The sequence below is a fragment of the Vulpes vulpes genome, chromosome 10 (genome assembly GCF_048418805.1).
Source record: "Vulpes vulpes isolate BD-2025 chromosome 10, VulVul3, whole genome shotgun sequence".
NCBI lineage: Eukaryota > Metazoa > Chordata > Mammalia > Carnivora > Canidae > Vulpes > Vulpes vulpes.
This window is the reverse complement of record NC_132789.1, coordinates 87,224,245-87,251,955: the sequence shown is the minus strand read 5'-3', so window position 1 is coordinate 87,251,955 and position 27,711 is coordinate 87,224,245. Positions and strand designations below refer to the sequence as shown.

The 27,711-nt window shown below is 39.2% G+C and overlaps 1 protein-coding gene and 1 long non-coding RNA gene across 9 annotated transcripts in view; one reads left to right on the top strand and one right to left on the bottom strand.

Moving 5' to 3' along the window:
- LOC112933416 (uncharacterized) overlaps nt 1–17,185 on the bottom strand; it is a 166,778-nt gene extending 149,593 nt beyond the window's left edge. For all 7 annotated transcript variants that reach the window (XR_011994975.1, XR_011994977.1, XR_011994976.1 and 4 more), the window contains exon 1: nt 17,048–17,185. This is a non-coding gene — a long non-coding RNA (uncharacterized lncRNA). The remainder of the gene's footprint in view (nt 1–17,047) is intronic.
- Nucleotides 17,186–17,429: 244 nt separating this feature from the next.
- GATB (glutamyl-tRNA amidotransferase subunit B) overlaps nt 17,430–27,711 on the top strand; it is an 89,825-nt gene continuing 79,543 nt past the window's right edge. For both annotated transcript variants that reach the window (XM_072724825.1, XM_026016591.2), the window contains exons 1-2: nt 17,430–17,801; nt 19,716–19,866. In XM_072724825.1, the coding sequence (XP_072580926.1) occupies nt 17,626–17,801; nt 19,716–19,866 (327 nt within the window). In that variant the 5' untranslated portion in view covers nt 17,430–17,625. The remainder of the gene's footprint in view (nt 17,802–19,715; nt 19,867–27,711) is intronic.

Sequence of the window (27,711 nt, the reverse complement as noted above, 5' to 3'; positions counted from 1 at the left end):
AAAAGCAAGCCAGGGTAAAGTCAGGGCCAGTGAGTGGCTTAAGGGGTCTCCAATAGTCAATCTAATCACTGATTGGGGTAGGCAACTAGTACTGAAATATTTGAAGTCAAGAGGCCAGAGTTCAATAAGTTCCATAAGTTCTCAGGTTTTAAATCAGATGGAAAGGCCCTGATATCTGAAGCTCTTCAGGGATGCCCATTAAGGAAGGCTGTTCAGAAAATAATTCATCCTTCTTCATATTTCTCAGTTAAGGTCTTTTACTTTTCAGGAAAAATCAGGACTTGGCCCAGAGTCCTGACATCAGAATGTCTCTGAGCTTAAGGACCTATGGGACCAAGGACGCGACTGGAAGTCCTTTAGATAATGAGCTGCCTGGTACCAAGACAAGTAATCTCTATTTATTTATTATGTGCAAATTTATTTTAGCACACAAATTAAATTACATCTGTAACTTTATTTGGACTCCAAATGATGACTCAATGCATGGCTGAAACAGTTGTTTTGTTGTTTAGTAGCTAATAACAATAATAGTAATATCTAATATTTATTGAATGGTGATTATATGCCAGGGTTCTAGACATTTTCCATTGACTAACCTATTCAATATTCATAACCACCTCATAAGGTGGTTACTATTACTATTGTATTTTAAAGATAAGGAAACAGGTTCAGAGAGGTTGAGTAATTTGCCCCAAATCACACAACTCATAGATGCCAAGATTAGACAAAACCCAGACAGCCTGGCTCCAGAACCAGCAAACCCCTAACAATGATAATTGCTACCATTTACTAAATGCCATATATGTTCCAGATGCTTTATATTTATTTTTATCTCAATATATATGTTTCATACAGCAACACTACAAGACAGACGTTATCTTCCTATTTTGCAGACAAAAGCACCTATGAATGGCGCAAATAAGTTCTGAAATCAGGGTATGAACTCAGTCTGCCTACCTGTTTCTCTGTTTCAAAGGCTCTGCTCCATCCACTGTCCAGAGATTCCTCTGTGACCTTACCTAAGTCTTGCTTTTTCTATTCTTGCTTTATTTAGTTTTATCTAATCAAAAACAACAACAACAAATTCTAATTAACTATTCATTAGGAGGTTCTGTGTTCCTTTCTGAGAGCTATAATCTTTTACATTAATATACCACGATATATCTTTCCAACAATGTTCATTTACATGCCCTCATTTGATCATCACAACAACCCTGAGCTTTAAAAGGTGGGCATTAATGTCTCTCATTTCTGAAATGAATAAACCTTATGAGAGAGAGAGAGAGAGAGAATAACATGCCCAAGGGGCTTGCACCTGGTCCCGTTCTAATCTCATTCACTTGCCTTTGTTTCTACTTTGTGTAAACATCCTGAAGCAAAGTTTGATAGGTGGGAGAATCAGACCCACAAAAGGAAATCTAGCTCTCATCTCAAAGAGACCACATGGATTTTTACTACAGCTTTCCTACCCATGATAAAAATATCTGAAAAGCAGTTGGAAGGTTCCAGTTAAATACAGAGGACTGGACACATGCATTTACCATTATTTCTTGAAATTATATAAAAATGACAGAAAATTCATTAAAAGAGAATAATAAACTCACAATAACAAAGATATTGACAGAGAAGATCAATCTAGGAGGCCCAACATCTGAACAGTAGGAGCCCTGAGAAGAGAGAACAGAGGGGGATTACTAGAAAAATAATTCAAAAATCTTATCCATAACTGAAATATATAACTTCTCAGATTGATATCAATGGAAAGCCCAGCTGAATTGACGAAAAAAGACCCACATAAAGAGCCATTGTTATGAAATTTCAGAACACTACAAATAAAGAGAAGATCCAAGAAGCATTCAAAGAGAAAAAAACAGGTGACATAAAAGAGCTGAGAAGCAGAATGGCATAGAATTTCTCAATGGTAACACTGAAAGTGAGAATGGAACAGTGCCTTAAAAAGTGTAGGTGAAAAAGAAAAAAAAAATCTGGGGGAAATTACTGCCAGCCTGGAATTTTAAGCCCACCCAAATTATCAATTAAGTATGAGGCTAGAAAAAAGATGTTGTTAAATGTGCATCTCAAGTATTTACTGCCAATGTGTCCTTCCTCAAGAAACTAGCAGAAAATGTGCCTTGCAAAATAAGGAAATAAACCAAGAAAAAAGTGTGGGGGGATAAGGAAATAGAGATCCAACACATTCACAAGGTAAAGGGAATCCCCAGGGGATGATAATAAGATTATTCAGAAAGACAGTAGTGTATCAGGACCACAGAACAACCAGCCAGGTCAGAACAATAGGAGACGGGGAATTCCAGAAGCAAGTCTCTAAAACAAAGTTGAAACTGATAAACAAATATATGTTTGGCTGTATTGAGATGCAATTTACACTTAAAAGCTTACAAATAAGTTAGGGACATACAGAATTAAACAAAGGAAAAAATAATTCAGTTAAAATTCAAAATTTTAAAAGATATGTAACTATAATATACTACATAATACAGCTTTGAATCATATTAACATGGCCCCAACAATATAAACATTGAGTATAGAGTGAATAAATTATGACATAATTATGTTGGAAGAATGGATGAAGGGAAGTGGTAGTGGTGTAGATTTAAGTGTACAAGAAAGATAAACTTCTCATTTTCCATAGTAAAATAAATAGATAGTATTTTTTAATTAATTTATTGCAGAGAGAGAAAGAGTGAGTTCATGCAAAAGAGATAGGTGGGGAGGGGCAAAAGGAGATGGGGAGAGAAACTCCAGTGCAGGGGGGGAGGTGACCCCGACTCCAAGATCAAGGCCCAAGCAGAAACCAAGAGTCAGAAGCTAAACTAACTGTGCCACTCAGGCACCTCTAAATAGATAGTATCCAAAACAAGAAAATAATTAGCAGTATAATGTTGTTTTGTCTGACTGTGAAGGCAAATGCTAGGGGGAACATAAAATAGTTGAAAACAGTTGCCTCTAGGAAATGGAAATCAGGATGAGAAGGAAGATGGCACAGAGAATATAGCTCTTCTTAGGAATTATAACAGAAATGTTGCCTACCATTCTCCCCTTTTCCTTGGTAATAGAATCCCAACTTTATTCAGGAAAGCAGTATGTCTAGATAAAATAATATGCTTTACAATCACTGTTGCAAGCTAAATGTAGCAATGTGACTTGATTCTGGCTAATGAAATGTAAGCATTCCTTTTATTCCCACTGCCTGCCCTACCCCACATCCCCCCCACATCCCGACAACTTTTTAAAAATTTTTCTGCTGCCTGGAATGCAGATGTGAAAGCCTGGAGCTTACGGTGACTGAGGACAGAGAACAGAAAGTTAGAAGGAAATTATGTTTCCAAAGTTATCAAAAAAGCTGTGAAGCATCTAGCACCAAATAGCTTTTAGTATGAGAGAATAAACCTTATATATTTAAGACATTGTCATTTAGATTTCTGCTAAATGCAGCTAAAACTAATTCTAACTAACACATATACTTTAAATATCTAGCTTGTATATTAAACCATTTTTGTGTACCTTGGATAAAAATTAGAATTGAAAGAGGGAAAGGTCAGCAAATGCATAAAGAGGAGAATGGCCAGATCCCCATTTTGGAAAACTTCTTTAGGACCCTGATGTCTACCTGACAAATAATGGTGGGATTCATAGGCTTCATTGCTGAAGACGTGTCTGGAATGAAAAATACCCTGGTTGGAACTTATGGCAGAAGAGATATTAGCAAAATATCTATCTATCTATCTATCTATCTATCTATCTATCTATCTATCATCTACCTATATTAATGATTTGGAGATATAGTAATAGGAACAATCCAAATAAAAATATATAGAGATAAAGAAGATTAAAAAAATAAAAAGACCTTCAGTAAGCTGTGGTATATCTTTGAGAAGCCTAATATAATAAAATTAGAGTTCCTGAAGGACAGAAGTGGAAAAAGAAATGAACCAAAAAAATATTTGAAATTGAAAATGGCTGAAAATTTTCCATATCTGGTAAGACCTATAAACCCAGAGGTTTCAGAACAAATTTCAAGAACAAAAGCCCATCAAATAAAATTGCTCAAAGCCAGGATAAAGAGAAAAAAACCTTAAAATCAGCCAGAGGAGGGGGAAAATACGTTAGGTAGAGAGGAGCGATAAGGATAACAGCTGATTTCTTATCAGAAACCATGGAAGTTGGGGGGGGGGGCATTAAGAAAATATATTTAGGTAAAGAGATAGAAAACAACTGCAACCTAGAATTCTGAACCAAAAAAAAAAAAAAGAAAGAAAGAAAGAAAGAAAGAAAACAAAATCATTGCATAATGAAGGCAAAATAAAGGCTCTTTTGTTTACATACAAATACTGCAATAATTCATCAACAGCAGAGCTCAGTGGTAAAGGAAGTCCTTGAGGCAGAAGAAAAATGATAACAGATGCAAATACATATCTATACCAAGGAGCAAGGAGTGCTGGAACTGGTAGCTAATGGGTAAATATATAAAACATAATTTTTCCTGAAAACAAAACAAGTACATACATTCTCATGACTTCTATTCAACCTTGTCCTCGAGGTTCTAATTGATGCAATAAAGCATGCATAAATAAATGAATAAATAAATAAATAAGCAAGCATCTGGATTTATTTATTTTTTTTAATTTTTTTTATTTATTTATGATAGTCACACACAGAGAGAGAGAGGCAGAGACACAGTCAGAGGGAGAAGCAGGCTCCATGCACCGGGAGCCCGATGTGGGATTCGATCCCGGGTCTCCAGGATCGTGCCCTGGGCCAAAGGCAGGCGCCAAACCGCTGCGCCACCCAGGGATCCCGAGCATCTGGATTTAAAAGGAAAAAGTGAAACTGATTTTATTTGCAGTTAACATGATTGTCCATGTAGAAAATCTGATGAAATCTCCAACAAAGCCAATAAACTACTAAGTGATTTCTAGTAAATTTGCAGAATGCAATATGCAAAAAATCCATTGTTTCTATCTACTGGTGGCAATCAAAAATTTAAATTTAAAAACAATACCATTCATAATAACATCAAAAAAAATAACCTACCTAAGGATAAATCTGATAAAATTGTGCCATACATATATACTGAAAATCACAAATGTTGTTGAGAAAAATTAAAGAACTAAATAAATCAAACAAGACAATATTGTTAAGTGTCAACTCTCCCCAAGTTAACCTATAGCTTCAATGGAATCTCAATCAAAATCTCAGCAATGTTTTTTGTAGAAGTTCACAAGGTGATTTCTAAAATTTACATGGAAATACAAAGGACTTAGAATAGGCAAAACAACTTTGGAAAGGAACAAGTTTTATAGTTGACACCCATTCCAAGTTTTATTATAAAGCTATAATAATAAAGTGTTGTACTGGCATAAAGAGATATCATCAATAAAAAAACCTAGAGAATCGAGAAATAGATCCACATATATATAAACAACTGATTTTTTCACAATGGTGCAAAGGCAATTCAGTAGAGAAACTATAGTCTTTTCCACAAATGGTGCTCAAACAATTGAATATTCATTTAAAAAGACAAGAACTTTGATCCATACCTTGTACTGGACTCAAAAATTAACTCAAAATATACCACAGACCTAGATTTTGGTAAATCTATAAAACATCTAGAGAAAAACATGGGAAAATCTTTGTGATTGGTTCCTAGATTCATAATCTTGAAATTCTTCCTCCTAATGCAAAAAACCCTTTTGCACCTGTAGGGTGACATCTGGCTTTCATTACATTGCCCTGAAAGGGGAGAGTGCAATGTGAGGAATCCATGCAGTTAAAACGATGGCTTCTGACCCAGAAATGTCATGTTTGCTCTCAGGACTATGTATACACACACACACACACACACACACACATATAAACTAAATATAATTATATTTCATGTTTGCTCTCAGGACTATGTATATTTATATACATGTACATATATATAAATTAAATATATATATTTACAACTTTTAAATCATACTATATACTCCACTTCAGGTAACTTCATAGCTTTCATGGTCCTAACCACCATTTATCTTCTTATGACTCCCAAATTTATATTTTCAGCGTTGACTTCGTTTTTCTGACTGGTATCTTCTACTAGCCCTGCGTGCATCCATTTTAATGTCTCGCGGACATCGCAAATTCAATGTGTCACTAACTGTACTTTGTATCACCCCCTCCAAGCTGCTTCTTCTCCCATGGAGCCATCATCTCTATACAGTCACCCATGCCAGAAACCTGGCAGTCACCAAACACATGTGACAGCACAGGAGTGGCAAGGTTCACATATAATTTCAATGTTTGTAGCCAGAATGGCTGAGAGAGTGCTTTTTATTAACAGAAAAGAGTCCAGAGAAGGAGTATTACATTCAGAAGGAGAGCTGAGACCATGGACGTGTTGGTTTCAAGGTGCTGCCAGGGCATCCAGGTGGAGATTTCCAGCAGTCTGTTGGAAATGCCACTGTACATGACAGATTGCTGATCTTGGTTGCAGAAATGAAGGCTCAAGAGCTTTTCTGAAAAGTTTAAGCTGTGATCTGACAGGAATCATACTGTTTCTAAGAGTGAAAACATTCAGAAGCATTCAGCTATGGAGGACAGACTATAGGGAGAAAGAGAAATGGAAGCACGCTGAGAAGGGGAGCAGAATTCGGAGCATGTTCTCTAGCCAGTTCAAGGACAGGGAGCACCAGTCAATATTTTTGTGGTACTAAAGGAGAGAGTTCTCGAGTATGTGACTTATTTCTCCTTCTCAGCCTGACAAAAATCTCTTCCCTCTATTTCCTGAACCCTTTCTTACCCTATTTTTGTTTTTCCAGTTTAGGAAGGCCTGCAGGGGAGAGGGCAGTGCGGAAGACAAGGGCTTGGTTGTAGGTTTCTCACTCCACTGCGTTAGGAAGGCAGACAGTAAGGAATAGGTGAGCAGGAAAAGTCTTAAGGCTCTGGTTGCCCTTTTTGATTTGTGCATTAATGCTGGAGTTGACAGCTTGCCTGAGAGAGGCTGAAGGGATGTGTGTTCTGCATGTCTGGAATTTATTCCTTTGGCTCTGTAAGATGTGACACTGCATAATGGGCATGAAGAAGTAATTTTGATCCTGTGACTATCTTGGCAAAGGTTCCAGAGAGACATATGGACATAATCTTCTGGACATTTGTGGAAGAGCCCTCCCTTAGGGATTGTCTTTGTAGGCTTGCATTCACTTCCAGTCCTATGGCTTTCACCTTAGCTTTATTCTGTTTTCACTTAAGCGATAAAAAGCTAAATTGAATTCAACTGAAAGAACTAAAAATATTAATGTAGGAGCAAGTCATCATTATGACACATATCAATTTCTCACCTCTGAGGCAGTGCACAGAAGCAGGGCTCTGGATATTAACCCAGCCATGGTTGGGGGCTTGGGGAAAGGTCTGGGTAGATCTTGGTAGATACTGTGAAATATGAGTTTTTATCATGCTGGGATCTAGCATCTTCACCTACAAATTTATGAAAGGCGACATAAACAGAAAAGTCTGCCTAAGAATGGCAACTTGCTTAAGTATTATTCTGTAACAAGATTCTCTGCACTTAGGGCCTTACATTCTGGGATATTTGAAAAATTGCTTATTTCTTATTGGAACAGATTTCAATCTGAATACATTTCTGTTTGAAAATAGTTGGGATGGTACAATAAACCCAGCTCAGGGTCCCCTAAGTTTCTGTGTATATGTTTGTGAAGTAACTCTTTATTTGATTTAAGCTTCATCTACACCCTTCATTTAATATTGATCATTGTTTCTTTCCTTGAAGAGTCTAATACACTGATAGAAAAAATGCAGAGAAACCAAAGCCCAGACCCCAGTCCTTGGAAGATGACTGTGCCCTGCCCCTAAAAATACTCTTTAAAACTGGCTCCCAGAAGAATGTCCATGAAGATGTCTGTCAGGAGCCAATCTTTATTCATTTCCTAGTGTTTTATGAATCCTCTTTGAAAAAGTTCTTTGGAGTTGTGCTACTGGGAAAAAGGAAAAAGAGACTGAAATCGTGGAGGCAGACATTCCCTGGGGTATGAGGTCTTCCTTGCTTAGACCTAAGTGATTTTACCCTAAGGGAGCACTCAGAATCACCCTGCTAAAAAATTGCCTTGGCTGATGGCCAGCCTTAAAGGAAAGATTTTTTAACTAAGTGGTCACTCTACTACCAAGGTCTAAACAAATGGCTTTTCTATGAACCTTGACTGAGAAAAATGAGTAATCAGGAGATTTTCTGTATTTCTTCTAATTACGGTTATAGATGAGGTCAGTCTGATAGAATCTGATTATAGACTCAGAGAATTATACGTCTTGAAAATGTTCAAGAGGTCACGTGATCCAGCCTCTTGAGCCCTAAGTCTAGTAGATAGTAAGTTGCAGGGGTACAGGGACAATATCAAGCCATCAGGACCTTAGATAATATTTGAATATGTACAAAATTCCCCTACACATGTCTGAGATAGAAGAGAGGAATGTGTATTCAGCACATCAATGGCTTTCTTCTCATGTTTGGGAACAAGACCGCTGATAGATCCTTGGTTTTAACCCATTAGGACAAACTTCTCTTCTTAGTTCTGTAACAAACAAACCGATAAACCAGGAAAGGGCTCTTATTGAACTTATTTGGGTCAGATGTTCCCTTTCCCCAGGATGAATAAACCACAGCTGTGTGTATAGAGCAGGCCCAGCTTCATGGGCATGCAACCCGTGTAGTGACATAGAGATCTGTACTTAGGTCCTATGCTTGGCTTAATGCTCTGCTCTTTCCATCTAGAAATTCCTAATTATTTTAAAACAATGGATTCTACATTTTAATTTTGCGCTGGATGCCACAAATTATGCAGCCAGCTCTGGCATGGAGTTCTAGCTCAGCTTGGCAATTCCTAACATAGTCATATAAATGGTGTGGGTGGGAGAGGGGAAACAATTCCCACGATTGGAGGGTAGATGGTGGCCAGTACAGCTGGCATAGTTCTGAGAACTGAAAGGACATGAAACATGTCAAAAAATCAGTCAAGTGAGATAGTCAAAAATCTCAGTCTAGTAGGACAGGTATGGAAACAACTCAGGTGTACATGAGTGAATTAAGAAAATATGGTTTGTGTATATGTGTGCACACACACAGTCACACAGACACATTGAAATATTATTCAACCATAAAAAAGAAAAAAATGAATGAAATTTCACCATCTGCAACAACATGGATGAAACTGGAGGGCATTATGCTAAGTGTAATAAGCCAGACAGAGAAATGCTGCATGGTATCATTTCTATTGGAATGTAAAAAAAAAAAAAAGGTGAACTCATAGCCACAGAGAATAGAAAAGTGACCATCAGGAGCTAGGGGTGGGATGGGGAATTGGGAGAGGTTGGTAGAAGGGTGCAAATTTTCAGTTATAAGACAAATAAGATCTGAGGATCTAATACATAACATGGTGTATTGAATAACTGAGATTTGCTAAGAGTATAGAACTTAAATGACCTCACCAAAAAAAGTAAATACGTGAGGTGATGTGTTAATTAATTAATTGTGGAAATCCTGTCACAGTGTATGTGTATAGCAAACCCTCATGTTGTACACTTTAAATATCTCATGATTTTTTTGTTAAACCTCAGTAAAGCTGAAAATAATTTTAAAGAAACAAATACAGGCTGAATGTCCACATTTGCTTTTAATGTCACAAAGACTAGCTTTTATAAAACTGTAAGTTAGTGTATATGATTACAGGTGGAATTAAGAGTCCCCTGTACAACAAGGGGACGCACCATTCTAGCAGCAGTGACTTACTACTAGGGACTGTTAAAAATATTCTTTCTACCAGGATCCATAAAGAATAGGACAAAGTGAGCCCTGGAATGACCCCTGTAGGCTTGTAAGGACTCAATGAATACCTGGAGAATAAAGGGGAAAAGGAAGTTCAATAAAGAAGAAAAGAAAGGAAGGGAAGGAGGGAAGTAAGTTAGCCATGCTCAGTTTTCCCAGGTAATCAGGTTGTCTAGGAAGGCAGTGGTGGGAAACCGTAAAAATTAAAGGGTAAGCCATCTAGAGCAATAAATTTTATGAAATGTTAATTGGGTTTACTCTCCGCACTTTCTTTCAGTATTGTGTTTAACACCAAACACTAAAAAATTAATCAGGAAATTCCATCTGGCCAACAATTTTAATTTATGAAATTCCTTTTGCTTCAGAAGATTAAAAGCAATCCTTTGAGTAAGTTGAACATTCTAAGAGAGCCCCAAACAGCCCTGAACAAACACTCTAGAGTATCATTTCCTTTTATATTGTAACATCTTTGAATCACTTGCAATCTATAAATAAACTTGCATTTTACAGAAATGGCTCTACAAAAAGCAGCACCATGCTGGAATTCAATATACAAGGCTATTTTTAAAAGTGTTCTGATTTTTAAAAATTAATTGTAGGCCCTAGAGTTATAACTTGGCTTACTACAAGTTTCATGTTGCTTAACAACTCTTTAGAACAATTCTTCTACATCTGTGCTTTATTTTAAGTGGAAGTCAATGTTAATTGAAGATTTTGCTGATTATGGCTGCCCTGTTCTATGGTGGGGAAAATGGAATCACTAATATTCTGAAATCAGTCATTAATGTCGTTTACCTTTAAACAACATTTTTGGTGCTTTGGTGCTCCTGTTTTTAGAGCTATTTGTTTTCCCCAGATGTTATATAAGAAGTTATCTGACACCAAAATAAATCTCTGAAACAAAAGCTATCCTCCTAAAACATGAAAGAAAGTGAAGGAAATTGGGGAGCAACTTTTACCCTGATAGAAAAGCATGTTCAACTGTAAATCTATGAAAAAATAACATTATGAAATAATGAGACTTAAGGCCTAGATATGTTTGTCCAATTGAACTTGTTAATTTATTTTATATCAGAGGATAATAGAGAAGAAAGAATTCTTGAGGGGATGGATGAAATGTGTATGAAACCACACGCCTGGGAAACATTATAGGCTTTATCTTATATCAAAAGGCACAGATCGTATGATGTAGAAGTTGAAATATTTGGAAATTTTAGGCCTTCTGAGGTAAATGTAACTTCTCTTTTGAGAGTATGTGGTTTAGGGCAGCCCGGGTGGCTCAGTGGTTTAGCACCGCCTAATCCCAGGGCCTGATTCTAGAGACCAGGGATCGAGTCCCACGTTGGGCTCCCTGCATGGAGCCTGCTTCTCCCTCTACCTATGTCTCTCTCTCTCTCTGTCTCTGTCTCTCATGAATACGTAAATAAAATTTTTAAAAAAAGAATATGTGGTTTAAAAGTATAGGAAGAGAAGTGATTATTTCTGCCTCTATATTCATTAACAAAGATTAAATGCCTAGGTCTTACTCTTTTTTTGCTCTAGAAAAATAATCTTTGGGTTGTTTTCTCCTAAAAATTATTTTAGAGAAGGGCAGACAACTGCTATAGTACCCAGAGACAGAACGGGACCTCAGATACATGACTCCTGCAATAGAAACTAATTGATTTTCCGTAATTTGACCTCTCTTGCCACATTATATTTCAGACAGTGAAAATTATTACTTCCACACTTGCTGTTTTTTTGACAATTGAAAATAAATAACAGCATTTTTGAGAGAAGAGAGAGTAAACACAACATTTGAATCAATGGTACCATAGAAATCCAACAAAAGACATATATATACTCAATTTTATTTTTCAACTCCATCCATGGATGACAACTATTAACTTACACAGCAAGAAGCACAGTTCATGTGATCCATTGCACAATAGAACCAATGCAAAGGGATATTATCACTTTGAAATAAGTGACACCTTATATCTCTGTTGGGTAAAGAGAACACAAGGAGCATAAGGATAAATCTAGCTGAAGTTTCTAGAAAAAAAACAACAAACAATGTAGGCCAACAGCAAAATATTGGTTTTCCTTGGGGGAAGTGAGCTACTATTCTAGAAAACAAAGTTGCCATAAGGGAGGTTGTTACATAGCAGCTAATGTCCTCTTGTCATAGATCCCAAGAGAAAGGCCCCAGGCACCTAAAATGGTTGCTGGGCTAGAGAACTAAGCAAGACGAATTATTTTCTTTCCCAAACTCAAGACTCTTCATTTTGACATCTGCTAAGGACACTAAACTTTGAGAGATTGTAAAATGTCAAACTGACCCTCATAAATTGGGAGAACATGTCATCAGATTATGTGAATTTCAGTGTGGCAAGTAGCAGGTAATGCATTTATTGAATAAATCTCTATAAAATTTTTAAAATCACGGGCTCTGAATCACTGTAAAATGTTTCCCAGAAGTACTGTACCAATGTACTATGGCAGCCAAAATAAGATAACAGCTTAGAGAATCAACACAGAATATTAGGCTTGTTATTTGCTAGAGTGGCAGTTTATATAATCTTACTTTCTTTTGCCTTTTGGAAGACACAGTATCCAGCCCCATTTTTAGCATCATTTCTTTTCACTCTTACTATATATGTGGGGCAGGGGAAATGTCTTTTAATAGCAAAGCTAGTCTACGTGTGGAATCAACATCAACTTGATATCACTGCTGGGTCAAGTTATCAAATCTTACTGGTGAATTAGAATCTAGAGTCAGACTCCAAGGATATAAGAACAATGTCTATGCTGGTCTTTCCCTCTTTAATTAGTATTCATGAATCACTGGGATTTTTTTTTTCTCTGTCTTTGCATTTATCTCAGTAGTTGTATCATCTGATTGCTAATGTGCTTAAATTGAGCTGCCTGATTTTAATTCAATCTGGCACCCTTTCATGGAGCACTAAATAGCCTCTCATGGCCATACATTAAACTGTGGTGAGCCCTGAAGGCTCTGCCACCAAGAAGATTTCAGCCTTTATTGCTTTGTGCAGCCCATCCATTCTTGGTTCAAGGGCAGCTTAGATATAGAGATCCCAGTTCAGATATGCACAGGTAATGACACCCATTACCTGGCAGCACGTGTAAGATAAGCCTTTCTGTTCTCTTCTGTGCCATCCTGGTAGAGTCAGCTACATCTTCCCTTCAATTAGCAAGTAGGATTTCATTCACTGAGGGAAAAGTGTCATCAAAGCTCAGGTGTCTTGGTGGAGTTGTTTTTTGATGTCATGCTTCTAGTCCTTAAAATCTTTAGATTTAAAATCAAGAGAATCATTTGACATACAAAAAAAGTCATCTGTTTTGAAACTTGAAAGCTATTGACCAGTATATGCGTCTGATCTGTAAATAAGACACTACTTAGAAGTGTGTGTGTATGTGCGTGTGTGTGTGGGGGGGGGCGGTACACAAGCTCCCTAACTTTGAAGGGTAAATACCCAATGCTAAAACATAAAAGAGAGAGCTTTTTAGTGCATAGCAGGAATCTGACCACATGTGAAACACATAACTTACAGGGACATAGAGCTTAACATATTCTACTTCTCATTACTTGTGACTCAGGAGTATCTTCTTTCAAGTAAATGGTGAGTCATGGGGATATGTAGAGGGGGAGCTTCTTTCTTACACATAATTCCTCTTTGCTTCCAGGATTAGTCAGATTTCTAGAAAAGAAAAAGGCTGGGGAGCCAGCAAACCATCCCTTGAGACCAGAAAGAAGGAAAGACGTGGAGAGATTAGTTTATGGGCCAGGCAAGCCTAATAGCAGCAATGCACTAGCCTCATCTTCTCCAGATTGCACTTTATCTCTACAAAGACATTGGACAGGGTGTTCTATTTCCTTGCCTTGGAAAGGAAGAAAAAGTTATAGATTTCTTTGCCTCAAAGCAATCTTCTAGAGAAAGCAATTGTTCCCTCCACATCAGTATTTTATCAGAATCAAGATTTAATGGTAAAATAAAAGGAAATGAATCTTATTCTCCCAATTGTCTAGCATGCACATATTCCCAGTCTTTCTTCTTCCCCTAATGACACTTCACTGGATCTTAAAATGTGGTTTTTCTAAGAAGGAATTTTATGTCTTCAGAATGCTTTTTCAAAAACAGAACTTCCTCTAAGTGTCAATGTTCTTCTGACATGAAAATGATGCTGCCAATTTTTGTCATTTATATATCATTCTGAGTGGACTTTTTTTAAAAGAGAATTTATGCCGACCTAGTTACCTTTCCTCCCTACCACATAGCACAAAATTTAAGACAGCAGGCTAGGCACTACAGCCATAGAACAGATAGAAACTTGGTCCTATCAATGGTCCCACAGAGGGACTAAACTCACAACTGTGTTAAGAAACACCACATCCAGGGGCACCTGGTGGCTCAGTCATTTCAGCATCTGACTCTTGATTTTGGCTCAGGTCATGATCTCAGGGTCAAGAGATTGAGTCCTATGTTGGGCACCATGCTCAGAAGGGAATCTGCTTGGGATTCTCGCCCTCTCCCTCTGCCCTTTCCCCCTACTCTCTCACTCTCAAATAAATGAATAAACTTAAAAAAAAAATCCACATCGAGCTCTATTAGACAACAAGGGCATTTTGTTTATTAGTCTGCAAAATGTCTTTAAAGCACTGTCTTTGTTTCCACAGGAAATCAAAGAATAGGTTGGTTAACACAATTTTAAGATTCAAAATTATACACAAAGAGATTTTGAGGTACATTGCCATGATATATTATTAAAGTGAATAGTGGAAACTATTTCCTTTTAATTTCACTGGGAATTTCCATGTTTCCGTTAAAATTGTTTACTTCATTATAAAAATGATACAAGTGGTTCTAAAAAATTAGAACCTAAATTGAAATTCTAAAAAAAATCATTCTTTCACATTTTACCCATGTAACTGATGAAGTTATAAATCCTGGAATACCATGTTTTCACATCATTTCCCATCCCAAGCTAATGAAAGGAAGAGAAAAGGAGTGATTACAATTAAACACAGCTTAGAGTTGGGGGGAGGGTGATTTGTGTTCAGAAATCAATGTGTTTACACAGACACCTGGGGATTTTGAGTCAAACCCAGGGGTAAGCTAATCTGATTCAACTCTCACATTCAAAAACTCTCGGAAGAATACTAAACAAAACCATGTTATTTTAGGCATACTTTCTAACTATTGCCATTTATAAGTAACAACTTGAAATTCTGCTCTGCATTACCTATCTTTTTAAAAACCTGTTCTAAACTTATTTGTACTGTGTCAATTATGTGAATAAAATAAGAGCTGAGAAAATCTCCCTAAGAGAATGTTTTTGCTAGAAACCTTGTCCTGCTACCTTCTGAGCTTCTTGAAAATGAAAATCTCTGTGCCTTCCAGATGACAGCCACTTTTTTGGTGGAACCAAAATAGCTTTCTCAGCTAGAGCGCTGTCAGTAAGAGTTCTGACAGCAGATCTGGCATGCAGGAGGAAGGTGAGCAATGGTCCCATGGTAGGAGGTTGGGTGGGAGCACCCCACTAGCTAAGGGAGCAAGGCAGGAGGGGTACTTGGAAGACAGTGCCCTCGTAGACACTAGACCATGAGTGAGGAAACCAATGGGCATTTCTAGAAATGACAGATAATCTCGGAGAAGGGAATTATTAACTATGCAATATGCATGAAACTAGAAGGTTTCCATTTGTGAAAGGAATCCAACACATTTACATGCAGAGGATTTTCGCTCCCTCTAGTGGTAGGGTAGCAGCCTTTGAAGTGATATGCTATCACTGCATAATACTGCTTCACAAACAAAGATGTGTATTTTGCCCATAAAATGAGGGTTTTCATTAGGTATGTTGCTCTCTTATGATGGTTTTCAGAACACTCCCAACACTTCATGGGAATGAATTGCCTCCCGACTCTGCTGATTACCAGTGGCAAGGTAACAAAGATTTCCCTTTCCTTTTGGCTAAAAGATGCCAGTGCTTACTTGAGATACAGGATTCCCCTTTCCTCTGCAGTCCCATCAAAGATGCAACCATGCTATGATCATAGGCAACTTTCCTGACTCCCAGTCTGAGCCAGAAAAACCTGGGGAGCTAAATGAGAAACAGAAACCAAACCTACCCAAAGTAAAGGCGGGAAATATGGAAACTCAGAGGAAAGATACTAACTAATACAGAATCTGAGGAGTGATCTGACCCTGATACGAAGGTCCATAATCAGCAATGAATTTTGGAACAAATCTCCACCTCTACTTTGCGGTCACTTATTTCTCTCATTTTCATGTTTTGGCTATGTGAAAACACTTCTGGTGCATCAACGTGCGTGGATCGATGACAGTGGATGAAAAAAAAACAGAAGAGTAAATAATGACATTTTAAAGACGGCAACTAACACTGCCTCCCTAGAGGGATTCAACTGCATATCATCATTGTGCAAGAATATTGATGGAAACAGATCATAGGTTAGAGCTGTCCCATCAATAGGTTATTGGGCAATAATTGAAAATCTACCAGTGTGAGATAGGCAGAGTATGCAGCTCTTTCACCTGCTCCATACTCAAAGTTAGGCATCATTGGTGCCTCCGTGACTTCGCTTGTGTGTCCCCCCCCCCCAAAAAAAATTTATTTTCTAGTTTCTTTATGTCAGTGACTCACTCCACCAGCCACCCATTTGCAGTAGCCGGAAGTTCGGGAGGTCCTTGACCCCACCTGGTGTCTCACCATCAGGTTCAAGCCATCACCAAGTCCCTCGGTCTTATGTCCTAAATCTCTCTCTAAACAACCCCTCCTCCAAGGGTGTCCACCCCATTCTCTGTCAATCGCATTCTCCACACTGCCCTGCTTCATCCCACAGGTACTTCTAGGGGCCTACTCTGCGCTGCGGTAAGACTTGGTGGAAGAAGGCAAGTTCCCCAGATTCTGAAGTAGCGTGTGGAGGCAGAAGACACCCACAGCGGAGAGTCGTGGTGAGCAGACCGTGGGGAGGTAAAATAGGGCGACATCCTAGAAAACGGCCGGTGGCTACTCAGAATCGTGCGCTCAAGTGCACCGGAGGCGGGGGGCGGGGGCTCCAGAGAAGGCCGGGGCCTCGGGAGCGGGGTCAGCGGGGTGACGGCATCTGCGGGCGAGGCTTCCTCCCTTACACGGGAAGGCGTTCCCCAAACCGACCAAGTGCGAGGAGGAAACTCCGTCAGAACGTACCCGGAGGTGCGCTCGAGGTCGGCAGGTCTCCCAGCGCCTCCGCAGCGCTTACTACGTGAAGGGACGCCGTGGTGTGGACTTGCCCGCGCGCCTCGCTCGCTCCTCCTCGGTGCCCAAGATCCGGCCCGACCTGCGGCCGGCGCGCGAGGGCTCGTGGCGTGAACGCGGGCGGCAGCGCAGCGGGAGCAAACAGCCGAGCGGGCCTGAGGTCCGAGGTGGTCTCCGCTGACGGGTCAAGTTCACTTACTTGGGCTCGGCGAGGCTAACCGCGGCGCACAGTCCCGGCCGGATCTCCGGCACCACCTGCTCGCGCTCGCGCGCCCCGCCACAACCCTCTCCAACTCCCCGCTAGGAGGAGTCGCACCTCCCGACCTCTCCTCTACTTCTCCTTCCCCCCTTCCCCCGCCTCCCCACGCCTCCCCACGCCGGGGTTCCGGCAGCCTTGGGGGCGCAGTGCTCACCGGGAACTGTAGTCTTCCGGTGCGAGCCCAAGGAGTTTTAGTCCGGCCTAGAACTACGCTCCCCAGAGAGCCTCGCGGCAGGAGCCTCTATCACCTGACCAGGAGCCTGGTGCGGCAATGGCGGCGCCCATGCTTCGCGGCTGCTGTCTTGCAAGGCGTGGGGCTTTAGCCTGCGTGGACGGCGGGTCTCGCCATGGAAGAGGGGCTGCGATTGGGTGCAGGTCCAGCGGGAAAAGGGGACAGAGCTCCGTGGCTCAGCAGCCCCTCATCACGGCCCAGAAGTCCGGGAAAGGGTATACGATTTCATACCATTACTGCCCTCTAAAGTGTGAGGTGGACCCGCGGGGCTGGGGAGGTGCTGGCCAGGACAGCCCGGCGTCAGTCTAGACGTCGGTGGTGGGCGGGGAGGTATGGGGAGTGGGGTGGTGTTGGGCTATCACCTTCAGCCCTGAAACATCTATGAAAGCACAAAACTAGCTCTCTATCGGCCCCGCCTCCACACATAAAACACTCTCCAAGAAGGCGTATTTGGGGGGAATTTATGAGTGTAAAATCGCAGATCTTTTCTTGAATGTAAAACTGCACACACAAAAGAGTGGATTTAGTCACCTTACTAATAGGACTAGCAGGGGGTCGCTGACGCCAGAAAGCAGTAAGTTATTTAGCTGGACGATGGGACAGCAGTGATCTAAGAGTAGAAAAGGAGCCTTTACCTACAGACTCCAGCAAGTGGCGAATTAATGTTATTAGTCAAAACACCACCTGTCTGTGGAGGCATTTCATGTTGAACGTGTTTCTAAGGAGGATGCAGTCAATACAAGAGATCTTCCCCCTGATTAGAATTTTGCTTGTTTTGTGAGATGTCCTCTAAACAGCTGTTTATACTTTATAAGACTTAAATAGTTTCTTTTTAAGTACTGAAACAGAAGGCACGTTTTTAGGAATCCTTTAATCCTTTGAGAGAGTTGAGTTGGCATTATTTTTGCTTTTCTGTTGAAGCAACAGAGGGAAAATGTCCAGAAGCATTCAGCTTCTATTCTTTCATAAATTAGATTGTCTGACTGTAAGTGGGAAGTATTTTTTCTATCATGGAACGAAACTACAAAAATAGTTTTGAGTGATGATTTAGCGAATGCAGAATTTCTGATGAGTTCTTCATTGAATTCCTCTCAATTGTCGGCAGTGCTTCCAAACTTTAAAAAGAAGGAATTAATCTTCTAACAGAGTACTATAGACATAGAATTTCATGTGTTGAAATGATTGAAACAAGACCCAGTACGTGTAAACAAAAACCTAGACGATAGAGACAATTGCTAGGGAGAAGAGCAGAATAGGAACAAAGTATGGAGAGAGCGTGTGTAAACAGACATTGTCCAGGATATGTGGTTTCAGAAGGAATAAGCACACATAGAAGAACCGAAGAGTGAGAGCTGTGTGTGGAATGCTCATATACGGACCCAACAGAGTAGGAGAGGTTCTTACAGCATTCAACAGCTTTTTAGATTTGATAGCAATCAAGCGTAAAAAAGGAACCTGAAACTATATCCAGGGAATTGAAAGTGATTTGGGGAACCAAAAAAAAAAGCCAAATCTGATGGTTTAATGTTTTCATTTGCCCCAAATCCCAGGAAGAGTATGATTTAGTGATGATCTGTTACATCTGTGGTCACTCTGGTCATTTTACTTGGAAGCCATTGGTATAAAATGATTCAAAACATGACAAAGAATTTCCCTTCCTTTTTAAATAGGATATACAACTACACACCATTATTTTTCTAGTAGTAGAAGTATGATATTTATGTTACTTCTAAAAATGTTTGCAAGGTCAGCTTTCATTTACTGAGTTATTAATTGCTAAAGGACAGTTAATCTAGAAAATGCTGCTTTTCACTGAAGTCAGCCAAGCAGACATCACTTGATAGCCATTTCTAAATTGTTTCAAGATGCCAAATTGTCCTTCATAACCTTCCTCGTTGTACAGTGAACTCTCCCTATGCCATGTTGTAAATGAATTTTATTTTGCTGGCCCTGTAGACGGTCATGTTGAATTACTTTTGATTCAGTAATCGATAAAATGTGACATATTTTTTAAAAGAATCGAAAATCTTAATTAACACAAATAGCAAATTAACATGTGTGGTTTAGGATCATAGAAATTCATGCATAATGGTGGATCTAACTATTTCTTAACCATTCTTTCTCTTTAGTGAACACAAATGGGCAGCTGTGGTCGGTTTGGAAATTCATGCCCAGATCTCTTCCAACTCTAAACTCTTCTCTGGATCTCAAGTCCAATTTGCAGCACCTCCAAATTCTTTGGTATCCTTTTTTGATGCATCTCTGCCTGGAACTCTCCCGGTAAGGTTTTTTATTTAATCATATTTTCATAGAAAATGTTTCTGTTTTATTGGACATAGGTAGTGATTTCCTTGTTTTCACATCTGGCATGACTCTTAGGAAGTACTTATTTAGGGAATTTTGGGTGAAAGAAGAACTAAATGTTTTCTAAAGACCCATCTCTATAATTCTGTTTCTAAGTCTAAACATCATCCCTTTGTTCATACATGTATTCACTCATTGCATGCACATTTTAAAATGTCCACAAAATACCAGACACTGTGCTATGAAGTGGAACTTGAAGGTGATTGACAATCAGTCCTTTTCTTTGAAGGGTTTAAAGGCTAGGTAGGGAGAAGTGTTTTGTACTAGTGTCTACTTATAAACAAGTAGAGTACTGTGTAATTACGCCTGTGAAGGTATGCCTGTGTAGGTATGGTTTTGGAACCCAGAGGAAGAACACCTAATTCTGTAAGAGAAGGATTATTGTGATAAATTGAGGTATGAGTATGATTGGAAAGCTTGTTGGAAGAGGTGGTGTCTGAGCTATCGGAGAAGCCAGATAGGAGTTAGGCAGGAAAATGAAGGAGGAGGAGGAGTCTAGTCACAGGAGACAGCGTATGATGCATGATATTATAGTGTAAGGTCAATAATGATTATGATTATTGGAAATTAAGTGGTTGATAATGGAGAGAACAAGTCAACCACAATATACATTGAGTTAACCACTCATTTATCTGCTCATTTTCACTTAAACTCAAGGAATGACTAGGTCTAGTGTACTCATCAGCAAGATTATCCCATAATTTCATATAGTTGGCTGAATTTTGAAGAAAAGGATGGAAGGAACAATGTGAATATTTGAGGTAATAAATAAATTGTAGTCTGTCCAAGACATATAGCATCAACTGGGTGTGGGATTTCCTGCCATCCTTGGAGGGAATGTGTATAGATGGTGGTGAAGGGGAGGGAGGAGGAGGGACTGTCATGGGTGATTTCTATACTTTCTAACATTGAAATACAAGTGAAAGCTGGTTGACTTGACTGAGGCAGCGGTGTACTTTCCTCAGAGTCGCTGTCCAGAGTAGGAGGTTTGGGGCCGTGTCTCCAGTGTGTCTGCTATACCCAGGGCTTTGGTTATATTGCAGTAGGGTCTCTATCTTGGAAATTTTTTTCTTATTTGTGCTTTTTGTTGTGGAGGACTCCCATACCTGCAAACCCTATCCAGGATCACCTTTGGTTTGCTCTTGAGTCTTTCTGGGGGAAAGACAGATAAAGGGATGTCTGCCCCTCCCTCCCTCTGGCTTAGAGTTTCTATCTATGGAGAAATCATTTTTGTTTGGAAAGAGACAATTTTTCAGTTGCAAGTGTATGAGTTCTTTTTTGGGGCAGAGATGCAGATATAGGAGAAGTAGAGTAATATCTATTCAGACAAGTGAAATGGAAAGCAGTTTATCACAACTCCTCTCCTTTTTTTCTTTCTGAGCTAAAAACATTTTTTTTTCCACATGGTAGTTCATTATCAAGAGACTACACATAACCTCTGAGTTCTTTTTAGGTTTTTCCAGCTGGGAATATAGTATCCAACAAAGTATTTATTATAGTTCACATTTGGAAATAGATCTATCTGCAGATAGGCATGTTTTCCATAAATAGGCTTTTCGGTTGTGGCTAAATGTGGTCAAACATTAGAGACAACTCAAAACTAAAATGTCAACATACTTTGAAAGACTTCTTGCTATACACCAAAGAAGGTGCTTGCCCAGTGATAAGCATAGCAGTAAAACAGTGAAGGTGTTTGGGACATTTGAGCATTGAGAGCTTGGCTTATATTAATTAAATGACAGTCAAAGTTTAGATATCCAGTTTTGCTTGAGCTGGGATTTGTTTTTCCTCTTCAGAGCCCACTACACTCACGATTTAAGGAGCCTAGTAGGTTATTCTCTCGACAGAGTTAATCTACCTCTTGTTCCAAAATGTTTCTGTCTTCAAAAGACCTATTTCAGTATGTGAGCAAAATTACAACAAAACTACCAGAATAGAACATTGTCACTCCCATAGCACTTCAAAACCCTGTGTTTTACCTTTGTAAATGTATTGAGACATTTAGACAGTTGCTCTCCTCTCAGCTCTAAGATGGTGTATTGATGCTGTGGTATTCTGACTCTGCATTTGGTTGTTTTTGTACACAAAAAAATGGTGACCATTTGTCAGATATACCAATAAGAAGATAAAAAACTATTGTTACTGCAATAAAGTGTTTTTAATTGTATTGTAAAGTAAGAACATTAACTGCAAACATAAATAGGCTTGAACATGTGCATTTTAATCTGTGTTTCCTCTCACCCCAAAGAAACCCTACTGAAATTACAGTAAAATAATTTAATACTTATAAAACCTGTGTGAAAATAGGAGACCAGAGTTTGTGAGAGATGGTAGATGGAGGAGGGACTGACTTAGCGGAGCAGAGTTAACTATAAGCCAAGAAAGAGACAAATAGCCTGCAGAAAGAGCCACTAGTGAGAAATAAGATGTCATGCCCTGTATAGCCTCAGAAAGCATCTGGATATAGGATCCCTAGGTTTTGTAGAAGGCCAGGGGGGGTGGAAACAAGGGATTAATTCAGGAGTCTGAGCAGTTAGATTTAAGGTTCTCTCCTTGACCCTCTGCAGCTACCCCACTCCAATAGGAATCTGTAGCTTGGGGAGAAATTCAACTGGTGACTCACTCCCCCTGGGGACCCCAGGCAGAGAAAAGGCACCAGTGTAAGACAGTGTCTGCATTGTAGACTCTAGGACCTGCCCAGTGCTTTTTTTGACCCTGTTTTAAGAGCCCAAGTGACCTAGTATGGCCATCTCTCTCCTCCCTCTCCTCTGCCAAGCAGGAATCTGCAGGAACTTGTTTGGAGATTATATGTCTCTGGAGGGAAGAACTTCAGATACTGACACTTGGGTGGGGGGTCTCTATAAAAAACCTGCCTGGCCACTTGATTGTCCTAGAATGGAGGCCATCAGTCAACAAGCCCTAGGTACTTAAATAATTTAGAACTTTTAATCAGCATTTTAGTAGCTACTTCAAAATATAAACCAATGGCCAAAAATTACTAGACATATGAGGAAGTTCTCCAACATAATGGACAGAACCCAAAATCAAAAGACTAAAGAAATAAGAAATAACAGTTAATGCACAGGGTAAAAGAATACTTTGAAATTAGGAGTGTCTGAGTGGCTCTGTGGTTGAGCATCTGCCTTCACTCAGGGCATGATCCTAGGGTCCGGGTATCAAGTTCTGCATCAGGCTCCCCATAGGGAGCCTGCTTCTCCCTCTGCCTATGTGTCTGCCTCTCTCTCTCTATCTCTTGTGAATAAATTTTTTTTTTAAAAAAAGAATACTTTAAAAAATTAGAAGTTCTTATAAATATCTTAAGAGAAGGTAGCTGCATCTTTGAGATAAGAACATGATACCACTTTTTAAAAATAAAGAATCAGAACAAAAATCTCTCAGAAATTAAAATTATGATAGCAAAAAAAAAAAAATCCACGAGAGTTAGAAGATAAAGTCAAGAAAATCTTCCACAAGGTGTACACACATACAATGAACTGGACAGTAGGGGGATAAAATAAGAAAATTAGAGACTCAGTCTAGGATGTACAACATCTGATTCTTGGGAGTTCCAGAAGACAGGAGAGAGACTGTAGACAAGGGGAAGCTCTCAAACTACACAGATTAATTTCCCAGAACTGAAGGACCTGAATCTCCAAATGGAAAGGGCTTGCCACGGACCCAGTGCAAGGAACAAAAATAGTCTCATGTCTCATAGACAGGCATGTCATCATGAAGTGTAGGAATGCCGGGGATAGAGATAAGGTACTGGAACAAAGAAGAAAAGAAAGGTCATATACAAAGGACTGGAAAGTTCATTGGACTTCTTAAAAAGCAGTAGTTAAAGCTGTAAGAGAATGAAAGAGTGCCTTAAAAAGAACTTAGGAGGAAAAAAAAATCTAATTTAGAAGTCTGTATCCAGCACTATAAGTTGTGACAGTAGAATAATGATATTTTCAGACAGTTGGCTTCTCAAAAGATTGGCCTTTCACCATCATGAGAACCTATTGGAGTAATGGAGAGGTTCCAGATTGCCAGCTCTGCAACAGGCCTGGGGAATCTGGTGAGAAAAGAGGATGGATGACTGTAGAACAGAATGGTTTCAAGAAGAAAAAATGTAGTGGGGTGGTATTCCCCAGATATCTAATGTTTGTGTAGACACAAGGTTTTACATATAGAGTCTTTGAGAATAATAAACAATAGGTAATAAAATATGAAGCAGATGATGAAATGAAGACCCATCAACTCCAGAAAAGCAAAATGTTCAAGAAAGAAAAATCAGAGTATACTTAACAGCTCAGCAGAGAAACATAGAACCAACTACTGATTTAACAAAAACTGAGATATAGCTAGGATGTTGGGAAATAAACTCAGTTCTTATCCTCCATTATCAGAAGTTACATTCTAAATTGATAAAGCAAGAAAAAAGTAGTGTAAGAATGTGTTCCAGTAACATTTTTGGCCACAGATCAGGGGAGGCCTCTTTCTCCTTTTCAGGCCCTACGAAATGTTGGTTGGTTTTTGTTTTAGATTTTTTTTTTTGGCTGTTGGTACTTTTTTTTTTTTTTTTTTTTTTTTTTAGTTTTTAAAAATAAGACAATGAGTGAAAGATTTAGAGCTCTTAAGAGACAGATTATTAGTCAAAAAGATTTTCAATGAAGTTTTAAAAAAATTTCATGTAAAGGTAATACTAAGTAATCAAATATTATCTCTACTGGTTTCTCAGCCTTCTGCTGGTGAAATATCTTTTTTGTTCCCAAAGTCCAAACCATGACAGGCTCCAACACCCCACACCGGTAACTCCCACCTTTACCAACCTCTTGGAAGGGATAGGCTCCTCCACATCCTAGATTATTCATACCCAAGTCCACACATGTGGTGTTTATAAATTTATATGTTTGTTTAAATGTATATGTATAGATACAATACTTGTTTTCATTCATACCCTGGGGCGAAGTGACTGGTTTGAGTTTTTGAACGTTATTCATTTACCATGGGGTTGCTCTCAATGATGACCTGTTTTGTTCTTGACCAGAAATGGAATGAAGTAGCAAGCATGAGTAAATTCTTAAGAGAAGAGTAAGATAAAAATTTTGCAAAATATCTTGCCTTATAACTTAAATTATCTCTTGGGAATGGAATGGGTGAAGTCTTGGTGTTCCGTGTTCTAAAACAAGAACACTGTGGCACTGGGACAGCTATTAAGTCTCTTTTTCCCAGATTAAGGAAGGATTTTCACATGGCAAATGGCCAGCAGCCTTGGCCAGCACGTGATGGATTTTTCAAAGGCCCCCTGGCACTGCATATTACTTAAAAATAGGAAGATAAATATGACAAGACAGTTCAAAGATCTGAAGATAGTCATTGCCAGGAAACAGGACTGGCTGACAAGGGTGGCGGGACCTGCTGATTTTCATTATAAATAATTTCAAAATACTTGCCTTTAATAAATTGTTAAACAATTAGAAGTTAGTTTTAAAGGAGTAACATAGAAGGAGGAAGCTGTTGACAGAGTCAGATTCCCGAGAAAATAAGGCATCCTCAGAATACAAGGAGAAAGACAGCTTTTCCTCTCTAATCTCAGGAAAGATGTATCCCTCCACTCCATGGGTAAAGGTGACTTTTTAGGTTGGTTGTGGAAGGTTGAGGAAGCTCCCATCTGTTTGTTTGTTTGTTTGTTTATTTGTTTTCCTTTCCTAGCAAACACCGTTTCTTATGTCTCTCTTTTTTTGGAGCTCTTTCTTGTCTGAGTCAGTATCCCTTGCATTCTGGGCCTGTGGGTGATGCAGTCTCTGTTTTTGTTTTTGTTTTTGTTTTTGTTTTTTTGCCTGCAATTGTTTCTAGCTCTTGAATGATAGTACAGAATTCTAAGTTGACAGTTATTTCCCCTCCGCATGCTGAAGACATGATTCCATTGTCCTCGGGCATCAATTATTCCTGATGAGTCCACATCCTTTGTAAGTAATCAGATTTCTGTCTCTGGTAGCTTTAGCCAGGACATGTCTAAGTGTGGATTTGTACTCAGTACTCTGTATGATTTTTTCACCCTGGATTGTCCAGTATCTCTCTGGGATGAATTCATGGCAGCCTCTACCAGGGCCCGTTGAGCTTTATTAAATGAACTCTTTTTATGTTACTGTCACCCAGGTTGGATAGTGCCAACATTCAGGTGCCACACCCAAGCCAGGTACAGGGCCAGGGGCTCTGATTTCTCAAGACTCTCTTTTCACCTTTGGCTTGAGGCAGGTGGCTCCCTCCCTATCAACTCCTCCGGTTGGTGGCAGAAGATTTTCTGACTTGACCAGGATTTTGTGGTTCCCAATTGTCTCACGGTCTTGACTTTTGCTCCTTGTGGGGCTATAAATCGCTAACATCTGGTGTCCTAGCCTGGTTAACAATAATGGTAGTAAAATCAACTAACATTTACTGAGTGCTTGCTTGCTATGTGGCAGGCACTGTTCTAGGCACTTTCTTCATATGTGTTAACTTATCTTAATATCATGTTAACTATGTCAGGCAATTCTCATCATCATCCCAATTGGAAAGTAAGTGGAGGAGCTGGATGCAAACCCTGTAGTCTGGCTTCCAGGTTCATACTGTAACCCTTTACCATCCTATCTCTTATGGTTTCTCTTGGGTGATCCACAGCTTTAAGCTCCTCTACTGCCATGGGCCCCAGATTTTCTTTCTCACTTTTGAGCTGTGTGTGTGTGTGTTTATAAATTTATATGTTTGTTTAAATGTATATGTATAGATACAATACTTGTTTTCATCCCCCTTCTCCCTCCCACTCGCAGTGTCTGTCCCCCCAGCTGTATATCACTCAGGCTGCTGTTTTTGACCAGTGGTTAGAAACCCCCCAGCCCCGTTCTGATTGATGACCCTTCTGAATGTTTCTTAGGACCACAAGCATTTTTCTTATTTTGCCTTTAGTTTTAGAATTATATGAAATCCCATCATAAATCTTCAGACTGAAAAGGTCAGCCCATTTTCTTGCTTACAGGCAGGATTACAACTAAACTAAGGACAGCATTCTTTGTTTTTATTAGCAGGGATTCAGCCTCATTCATTACTTTGACCTAGTAAAACCTCTTACTCTAGTATGGAATCTTCCTTAATTTATTAAGTAATTCTAATTAAATAATTGTAATAAATAATGTCCATAGAATTTAGACAGAATCTTAGGTTATCTGCTTATAATTTATTTCCAATTTATCAGTGTGATTCTAATTTCTCTACTTGTAATACTTTGCACATGAGATGTAAAATGGGAGGAAAAATAGGAAAGAAAACATATTTGTTTGATAAAATGTCAAATTTACAAGTCTGTTTCATAATTTGTTAATGTTTCTGGTAGTGGTGAGATTTCACCATTTCATAATTTCATAAATCACCTGTTTGTTTAATAATTTGCTAATGTTTCTGGTAATGGTGAGATTTTTAAGTTTGTTTGAAATTTATGCATGTGCAAACCTGCTTGATCATACATACACACACACACTCACTCACGCTCACTCACTCTTATTTGAAATGCTCGCCCCCCCTCCTGATGTCAGTCCCTATGTGGGAGAAAGCAAAGAGAACATTGTTGCCTCTGCTGATGCCAGCTGGTAGGTTGCTCAGCTATGGCCCCTAGATAACCACTTCTGATAATCAGGCTGCACCACAATTAGGTTAATTAGAAAGTAGTGACTCTGCTCTTGTTTTGCTGGTTTGAAAGCTCTTATCTGTACGTAACACAGAACCCCCTAGTAACTATGAATA